This window comes from Acinonyx jubatus, chromosome D4, assembly GCF_027475565.1.
Source record: "Acinonyx jubatus isolate Ajub_Pintada_27869175 chromosome D4, VMU_Ajub_asm_v1.0, whole genome shotgun sequence".
NCBI lineage: Eukaryota > Metazoa > Chordata > Mammalia > Carnivora > Felidae > Acinonyx > Acinonyx jubatus.
In genome coordinates this window covers 62231587-62241718 of record NC_069391.1, presented here as the reverse complement: position 1 = coordinate 62241718, position 10132 = coordinate 62231587, and the positions used below count along the sequence as shown (strand labels likewise).

Below are 10132 nucleotides of genomic sequence, written 5' to 3'. Positions count from 1 at the left end.
CCTTTTCTTTTCGCAGATGGACTTTTACTCATTTTATAGGTCTCAGCTTAAATAGCAGTTTCCCAGTGGGCTTTCCCTGAACCGCCTATGTTCAGGGAAATATGTATTCCCATACCTGAACCCCTTATGTATTCCCATAGTTCTCTGTCCTTACTAAAATTGTATTTTATTATTAACCTCTTTTTCCAAACTTTGCTCAGATTTTTCCCAGCTGTAGTTTACTGCTTATATTTTATACCCAAATTGGAGAAGAGCCTGTAGCAGGGGCCTGGATCTTATAACTATGGGGATGTGAAATCACCTCTCCAACCCTCTTGCCACTCCATGGCTCTCTTAGCTGTGAGAAGCCCTTTTAGTTTTCCAAGGAAAGCAGTTTATGCTACTATATGGCATTTATGAGGGATGGATGCCTTCCCCAGCATTGTCTCAGATTATCTTCCCAGGGTCTCTCTGGCCATGTGCATTCCTTGGTGCTCAGGACTCCTCTCTCTGTCCCCTAGAGAGGAACCAGGGGCAGAAGAGCCCTAGCTACTGTGACAGATAGAACCTCTCCCACCCTGTGGTTATGCTCTGTAACTGAGAAGGGGCTACAGTGAGGGTGACTGTAAATTCCAGAATGTATCTGGGGCCAGCAGAGCTGCTCTAGCACCAGAGAGCTAAACAAGACAGGCATGAGGGAGTTAACACAGGGCACATACCAGAGAGGGCAACCACGTTTATTAAGCATTATTTTATTTTCATTGCATGTTTCTAGTTAAAGATGTTTATGAGAAAAGAATTCATATGAAGAGAAGGGAAAAATAATTAGTTCAGTTCATTTTCAAACTGTATTGTTTACCACTTATTTTCATAATAATAGCTATATTCGCAAAAAGCAGTGACAGGAAGAAAAGATTGACTCTGTTTTTCTAGAAGACCCAGGGAAGCCAAATTCCCATCCAGATCATCGCCTTTGGTAAGCTAGATCAAACATTCAGATTTCAAAATGAAAAGAAAATGTGGAAATAAATTACACTACATGGATCATTGAAACCCGGGAAGTGCTAATTCTAAGAGCTTTTTATATTAAATAACCTGAGCTTCCCTGTCCCACTGGCGGTCACCCTGTCCATGGCAGAGAAGATTGAGTTGGATAATGACTCCCATTAGCACTGGGGGGAGTTTTCACATGTAAATCCCTTACAAATGGGAAAGCAAATAGAGAGTGTCCTGCTTAGTAAATCAACATAACTTGGGTGTTAGATTTTTCTCCTAGAAGAGTGCCCTTGGTGGCTTGTTATCTTTGAAGTGGATGAAGCAGGAGGCTCTCAGCCCACCGTATTTGTCTGCTTTTTCTTCTCATCAGGATTGTCCAGCATCTGTAGCCTTTTCTCCAGTCTCTGCTTCCATTCTTCTCTGAGCCTGAGGAGAGGAAAAATACAAATGCTTACTGCTTTTACCTCCACATCTGATGGTCCAATTGAAGTCTTTTGTTTTTCCTTCTAACAAATATTTTTGAGAAACACATGGCTTTTACAAATTAATGAAGAAATCAATAGATAAATGAGCAAAGTCTATGAATATGTGCTTTTATAATTTATTCCTTCCTAAATTGATTCAATATAATGTCAAACAAAATCCCAGAAGGACCTTTTGGTAGATATTGATAAACTTTATATGGCAAGGCAAAAGAAGTAGATTAGCCAAAACAATTTTGAAGAAGAAAGCTGGAGGACTCACATTACTTGATTCTGTGACAAGTATGGCAAGACAGTATGGCACTGATGAAAGAGCAAACAAATAAATCAGTGGAACAGAATAGAATCCAGAAATAAGTATGTGCAAATACAGCCAATTGATTCTTGACAAGAGGCAAAAGCAGCTCAATGGAGAGAGGATATTTTTTTTAAAACAAATCGTGCTGGAGCATCATACGTTTATATTCAAAAAATGGACTTTAGTCTATACTCCACATCTTATACAAAATGAACTCAAAATGGATCACAGACCTAAATATAAAATGTAAGACAATGTGGTAGAGTCCCCTCCCTAAGAAATGTTGTATGAAAAGACCTCTAGATAAGGGAAGGCAACCTGGCTATATGTGTATGTGATATCCCTCACGACTCTGTAACATGAGACCAACCAATCAGATTATGTCTTTACATTACCCATATATGGGAGACAAAGAAGTAGAAAATTAATAAAAGGCTACACTAGGTGGCATTCGAGGCTCAATTTTTCTAGTAGGAACCCAACTGAGACCATGTTGGCATGAATAAAGTTGCTTCCTGGGAAGAAAGGCCAGAAAGGTGTCACTAGTTTCTATGCAAGAATCCTGCTGTCAGCTAAGGCTTCTAGAAGATAACCCCACAAAATAACATATTCATTATTTCCCTTGGATTAGGGAAAAAAAATTCTTAGATACAACACAAAAAGCATGATTCATAGAAAAAAGAATATTTGGGGGTATCAAAATTAAAAATTTGCTCTATGAATGATACTGTAAAGAGAATAAAAGGCAAACCATAAATGGAGAAAATATTTGCAAATCACATATCTGTTAAGGGACTTGTTTCTAGAATATATAAAGTTCAAACTGAATGATAAGAAAATAATGTAGTGGGTAAAAAATTTGAACAGATATTTTACCAAAGAAGTTGTATGGATGGCAAATAAGCACATAAAAGTAATGCTTAACATAATTAGGAAAATGCAAATTAAAACACAATAAGTTATCACTAACCTCATAGAATGACCACACACACACAAAGGAAAACAAATAAACAATGTCCCCCCTCAATCCACTCCATCAAAAAAACTCCAACAAAATTAAAAAAAAAAAACCCTTACAACTAAATGCAGATAAAGTGTTGGTCAGGATGCTGAGTAACTGAAAGTCTCTTACATTGCTGTGGAAATGCCAAATAGAACAGTAATTTGGGAAAATAGTTTGGCATTTACCATATGACCCAGCAATCTCAGTCTTGGGTACTGACTCGAGAGAAATGGAAACTTGTGTTCCACAGAAATCTGTATGTCAATGTTTACAGCAGTTTCATTCAAATCATCAAAAACCATAAGTAACCTAAATGTCCTTCAAGTGGGAGTGGATCACCAAACTGTGATACATCCATATAACAGAATGATAAGGAATAGTCAGCTGACACACACAACAAGAATTAATCCCAAATACATTTTGCTGAGTGAAAAACGTCAGACTGAAAAGAATACATACTATATTTTTCATTTATTACACTTTGGAAAAAGCAAAATCATAGGGATGGAGAACACATCAGTGGTTGCCAGGGGCTGGAAGCTGGCAGAGGAAATGACCATAAAGGAACAGCATGAGGGGATTTTTCAGAGTGACAAAACCATGTCATATCTTGATTGTGGTAATTATATGACTCTAAGCACCTGTCAAAACTCATAGAACTGTACATACATGAAAAGAAGTGCATGGTGCTTATAAATCAATTAAGAAAAAATCTACAGTAAGATGGGCAGAGGATATAAATTGGCTGTACCAGAAGAAGAAATCCAGTTGTTTCCTATACCTATAAAAAGATCTCAACCAAACTTATAATTAATTCAATTCAGTTTAAAACAGTGAGATGCTATTTTCACCCATCAGATTAATAGTGATTAAGAGTTTGACAATACACAGCGTGAGCAATCTTTCCACCTGGCACTCCCATACTCAGGGTGGGAGTTTAAATGAATACAACTTCTCTGCAAGACAAGAAATCAAGAGCTATCAAAATTTTAAAAACCAAAAAAACCAAAAAAAAACCAACTCATCTTTTGACTTTTTAATTTTTATGAACATATCCCACAATTTTTGTCCATGTATGCAAAAATGTATGTGCAAGTATTCTTATTACAACATTGTTTGTGAAGCCAGAAAACAAAAAACAACCTAAGTGTTCTTTGATGTGATTGGTTAAATTAATTGTTAACATCATTGTAATGGAAAACATTAAAGAAGAACTGAATGTGCTGATATTGAAAAACTTCCAAGTAATTTAAAAAAGCAAGGTGCAGAAGTATAGTCTCATCTTGCATAAAAATATAGCACACATATTTATTTGATTATTCATTTTGAAGTTTTTGGGAAAGATATACAAGAAACTGTTGATGTCAGCTTTCCCTAGACAGCCAGTCTAGGAGCCCAAATAAGAAGGAACTCCCTTCTAATTATATATTCTTTTGTGATGCTTGAATTAAAAAAAAAATGTGCTTGTGTTAGTTTCATAAGAATAAAAACAACCACAATGAAAAGATTGGGTAAATGCTTTCATTAGTTTGATAGAGTTGCCATAACAAAATGCTACAGAATGGGGGTCTTCAACAACAGAAATTTATTTGGTCCCAACTTTGGAGGCTGGAAGTCCAAGATCAAGGTGTCAGTAGATTTGGTTTCTCCCAAAGCCTCTCTCCTTTGCTTGCAGATAGCCTTCTTGCTTCACTCTCATGTGACCTTTTCTCTGGTGTGTGTGCATACCTGGTATCCCTTTGGGCATCCTAAACTCCTCTTTTTTAAAGGACATCAGTCAGATTGGATTAGGGCTCACGCTAAAGGTCTCATTTTAACCAAGTCACCTCTTTAAAGTCCTTATCTCAAAATACAGTCACACTCTGAATGTGTGAAGGTACACAATTCATTTCATAACAATGCTAATGCAAAGTAATGCATGCTTAACGCAGGAAGATCAGACTATATAATAAAGAATTTTAAAAAGTTGGATTCAATCTTAATTTTTTCACTCTTACAAATAACCCTAAAATGAGTAATGATAATACTTATTACTCTTTTCATATACCTGTCTATTTTCCTCAGAGGGATTCCTGGAGACAAGTAATTTAGAGGGTATAAATATTTTGAAGGCTCCAGGCACCTATTACTAAGTTGGCTTCTGGAAAGTTCTCACTTAAAACTCTGCTCACTTATGGGCCCAGGAAAGAATGGAAAGAATCTGGAGTGTCATCCTGTTCTTAGGTGTAGTTGTTGCTTAGCTACATTAGCAACCAAAGATTGAAAGTTGAAATATTGAGAGAAGAGTGAGGGTTATGGAGAATAATAATAAGACCTACCCTCACTCTACCTTAGATTAAATTAAGGTAATGGACATAAAAATACAGTTTGCTTCTTTGAAAGATGAGATAAAACATAGAATGGCTTCTCTCTCATAAGCAGGCAACTGCCTCAGAGGTCCTTGCATGGTTTATCTAAGAAGTGATGATTTTCTGGGGTGCCTGGGTGGCTCAGTTGGTTAAGGGTCGGTGACTCTTGATTTCAGCTCAGGTCGTGATTTACCAGTTCGTGGGTCCGTGGCTCTGTGCTGACAGTGAGGAGCCTGCTTGAGATCTTCTTTCTCCCTCTCACTCTGCCCCTACCCTGCTTGTGCTCTTTCTCTCAAAATAAATAAATAAACTTTAAAAAAAAAAGAAGTGATGATTTATTGAACTTATATGACCTGTTGATATCACCTATTGTAATTTTCATAAGCTATATTTTCCATTATACTTGTTAAGTATGCATCTTAATTTGTAACCAAACTGCTGTCTTGTTATAACCATCTCTGAAAGTTTCTATAACTGAATCTTCCTCCAAATGTACATGACTTGTCACTGAGATCTTTTAAAGCTCACTAATAAGGACTGCAGTCTGTGTATTTCATGGAACTCAATGGACTTTTTAACATAATGTGGATACATTCATTAATTAAAGGGGCTTTAACTTTTCTTGGGTATGATGGGTGTAAAAATGCACCGCTCAGAGTTGCTGCTGTGGGGAGCATCCACTTCCTTCCCTTTCTCTTTCCTGGAGGTTGGACCTATATCACCTTCTGATGACTCTCCTTAACTTCTCAGTTATAATTACAGGCTGATCATTTAGACTTAGGTGTCCATATAATTTATCATCTAAACTGAAGTACTTTTTTTTTTAAGTTTTTTTAACATTTATTTTATTTGTTTATTTACTTATTTGAGAGAGAGAGAGAGAATGAGAAGGGGAGGGAAAGAGAGAGGGAGACAGAAAATCCAAAACAGGCTCCTTGCTGTCGGCACAAAGCCTGATGTGGGGCTCAAATCCGTGAACCCTGAGATCATGACCTGAGCCGAAGTCGGATGCTTAACCAACTGAGCCACCCAGGCACCCCACTTTTAAAGTTTATTTATTTTGAGAGAGAGAGAGAGAGAGTGCTGAAAGGGAAGATAGAGAGGGAGAGAGAGAGAATCCCAAGCAGGCTGCACACTTTCAGTACAGGCCCGATGAGGGACTCGAACTCATGAACTGTGAGATCATGACGAGCAGAAATCAAGAGTCAGATGCTTAACTGACTGAGCCCCCACGTGCCCCTAAATGGAGATACTTTTAAAATAAAAAGGGAAATTATGATCCATAACTGTAACAAAATGATAGACGTACACCTGGACTGCCCCAACAAACCAGGAGGTTTAGTCCTAGTACCTACACTGCATTTGATTTTCCTCAGATTGTCTCCATCAGTTATTTGCAAACAGTTTCAACTTCTCTGTGGACCACCCCTATTCCTGTTGTGTTGCTTCTTTCTGGCCATTGTTAGAGAGAGTAAGGGGCTTTCCAGTTCTGAGGTCCCTCATCTCGCCTCATGATCTCGCCTCCAAGTCCTCTGCTAGACACACCAGTTGCCAGGATAAATTGATTCTCTGCAGCTCTGGCTGAATTCCTCTGTCAGTGAACCTGCAGGAGAGTGTGCTAACAAGCATGTCCATGGTGAAACACCTGTTTCCACTCTACCCTGCTTTGCCACAAGTCTTGCTAGTCAGATCTGCCGAGAAGAACATAAAGCAATATTGATTTTGTTCTATCAGCAAAGGTGTTGGTGGGAACTTTTAGGGTTTTTGTCTTTTAGTGTTCACTCTGAATATTTCTGTATTGTTCAGAGGCTTGAATTTGCCTTTATAAGTGGAGAGTAGAATCAAAAAAGAGCCTGAGTATTATGTATGTGTGTCCAGTGTACTTATGTATAGTGGAGTATGGGAGATATAGGCCACAGGGACAGGATAGGGACTTCAGGGTTTATGATATTCACTGGTCTGCAAGTGTATGTTGGAAGGTACACTCTTACTCTGTTTCAAACTATTTTCTCAGATCAGCAGGATTTAAACAAATATTCCAACGTTCTGCTCTTGGTATGAAAATAAATCTGAGATATTTAACAAAAATAATAACAAAACCACTAGGTTTTGGGTCTTTTTTTCACAGCTGACAAGGGAAATAGCTCTGGTTAATGAGACTCCACAACAGAGGAGCAAACAAACCATAGGAAGCTGCCTCTACTTCCTCACGTCTTAAGATTTTCAATGCAGAGGCTCTGTCCAATTCTTTAACATTTATTTGTGGGACACAATGATGAAATGTTTCATGATGAGCACATTTTGAAGATTTATTCTCTTGGTTATAGAGGGGAGAGAAAACTGCACCCACTTGGAAGGGGGTCATTTCTGAGGCACATGGGAATCTGGAGAATGATTTGTTTAAACATGTATTTTAACATTTTAAACAAAATTGTTTAATTATTTGTAAATTCATTTGTTCTATGGACCATTTGCAATCAGTTGCCTTTTTTATAACTTCATTTTGCCTAATTAGAAATGGCACAGTATCGTTGTAGAACCTTTGGAGAAGCTAGGAGAGCTCATACACACAAAATCTGCCATTCTGCCAATCAAAACTAATCACTCAGTATCAGCATATTTTCTTTTAATGTTTTTCTTGTATATACAGGTAGACTGTGTATGTATTTTGACAAAAATAAAATGATATCACAAATTATGCTTTTAATCCCATACTTTGAGGGTTCTGGATGGGAAGATGCGGTATAGGGTTCATGATGGGATCTGGCTCCCTGGCTTGTGGGCCAGGACTTGGGGGCAGAAGATGGCATGAACCACACAACTGATTTTCCTCACTCTCCTGGAATCTCCAGGACTGGATGCTCTAGTGTGTGACTCTTCTAGCATCTAGAAAAGCCTGATTTTGCTTGCTGGATAAATAGGAATGTAGCTGGAATGATGGCAGAGCTCTTCTTTGGCTAGGAGAGAAGTTATTTCCCCTCAGGCGTTAATCAAGATTTTTAGAAGTTGATGTTGGTTCAACACATGTGAACTACACATGTTTTCAGCTTAGCATGTTCAGAAACATGGAGACATAGTGCCTCGCTGGCCAGCAGAATATTTAGCTGCCACTCCACTTGTGAGTGGGTGTCTTAGCAAAATAGACGACTTGACTGAGCTGTTCCCATTTTAGGGACAGAGAACCCAGATAGTCTCTGAAAAGTTGAGTTGATCTGTCTGCTCCAAGGCTCTGCACATGTGAGAGCAGGTGCTGGCTCTTTTTTTCAAAGTGATGTTGACACATGTGACACATGTCTTCTCACATAAGGATATGTTCTCCTCTCCACAGGTTCCTTTGGCTAGAACAACAAGTTTACTTGCCAAAGAGGGGAATACCATCTTTCCCTTCCCCCAAGAATATTAATATGTATCTTCCCAAATGTGAGATCTCTCATAGTTCTGTTCTGTTGACTTAAATTTAGTGTACCTCATGTGCTGGGGATTACAACAGAGGCAAGGTGGGGGAAAGATTTTTTCAGTTTATCAAGATATAAATAATAGAACTTCATTTTTGTTTATATACAAAAAAGGCTCAACCTTATTTATGAGTCACTGGTTCTCAATCAGAGGTGGCTTTGCCCTTGAGGGGATACTTGGTAACATCAGGAGATATTTTTTGTTGTTACAATGGGAATGGGAGTCCTACTGGAATGTAATGTTTTGAGGGATGTTGATAAACATCTTACAAAGCACAGGATAGCCCCCTGACCCCAAAGCATTATCTGGCCCTAAATGGCAATAATGCTAGATTTGGAAACCCTGGTAAATGTGGTGACAAGACTAAATGAGTAGATGAATTAATCATGTCTTGAATTTTCTATATGCTATGATGTTTTGACATCATAAGAACCTTGCTGGCCATGGAAAGGCCCAGAGCTAGCCTTTTCTTAGAGGTAACAAAAGGCCTGCTGTGAGCATGTCAACCAATCCTAAGTCTATGGCCCCAATCACCTCTAACTTCCACATGTGAAGCCATATTTTCCCTGCCCCAAATCACCCCAGGGCTAGGTTCCATACAACTAGAGAGCACATCTATAGCCAGAGCCCTCTGGAATTACTCAAACTAGACAGTGCTAAACTGTTTACTCTGCTCTGCCTTGCCTTTTGCTCAGGAACTCCAAAAAAAACTCTGGCGTACATGTTCCCCATGCTTCTGTCTTTTGCTTCCCCTGTGGCCCTAAATAGTATGTGGTGACCCTTCCTCTGATACCTGTGAATATAATCTTCATCCAAGTCTTGTTTTCCTTTATTCTCATGGCTGCACTGATGTTACCATACCATACTGAACATTTGCATTCTTAGAACAGTAATAATGAATAGAACTCAGTCTCTCATATTCACAATCTGGTGTATTTCTATAGAAATCTAATTTAAAAAATAGTAGAGAAATAATCCACATACTTTCTCAGGGCGCTCCTTCCCTGACGGTCTTCCTCCAGTTCCCTGTAACAAGTCTGTTTGCTAATTTCTTTTTCCCAGAAGCTTTTGAGTTCGTGACACGTTTCACAGCAGAAGACTTCCCGACGGATATATTGATTGTTCATCCCCTGAAAAATAAAAGAAAAAGAAATCCCAGAGCCATTCTAATTTTGGAGTGATGAAAGGTGAGTTTAAATCTAGACCCTTCTGTTTACACTTTTTGTGACTGTAGACAAATTACATAGTCACTATGATTTGTTTTCTCAACTGCAAATGGGAATAATAATGGTTCTGTCAGAAAATATAATATAAAAATTTTGAAATGAACAAAAACAAAAAAGGTGTCTAATAACCCGTAAAGATTATCTTCTTCTACCAGGGGCCTACCCATTTTATTGTCTTTGAGCTATTTTACAACTCTGAAATTATAGAAAAAATATAGTAATGCAAATGATTCTTGAACATAAAGAGTCAAATAAGTTTTGTCCAGGGGAATGCAACTGATAGTTGTGTGGATACCAAGCAATTTTAATCTACTTCTAATTCATTTCAGTATTCTTGATATCCT

General features: G+C 38.1%; 1 protein-coding gene across 1 annotated transcript; it reads right to left on the bottom strand.

Moving 5' to 3' along the window:
- Window positions 1-692: 692 nt before the first annotated feature.
- FAM240B (family with sequence similarity 240 member B) lies at window positions 693-9912 on the bottom strand. Its single transcript, XM_053205149.1, has 2 exons — window positions 9547-9912; window positions 693-1401 (listed from the first exon to the last, which is right to left on the bottom strand). Exons 1-2 carry the CDS (start codon window positions 9687-9689, stop codon window positions 1308-1310), a joined length of 237 nt encoding a protein of 78 aa, XP_053061124.1. The 5' UTR covers window positions 9690-9912; the 3' UTR covers window positions 693-1307.
- Between the last annotated feature and the right edge of the window lie 220 nt (window positions 9913-10132).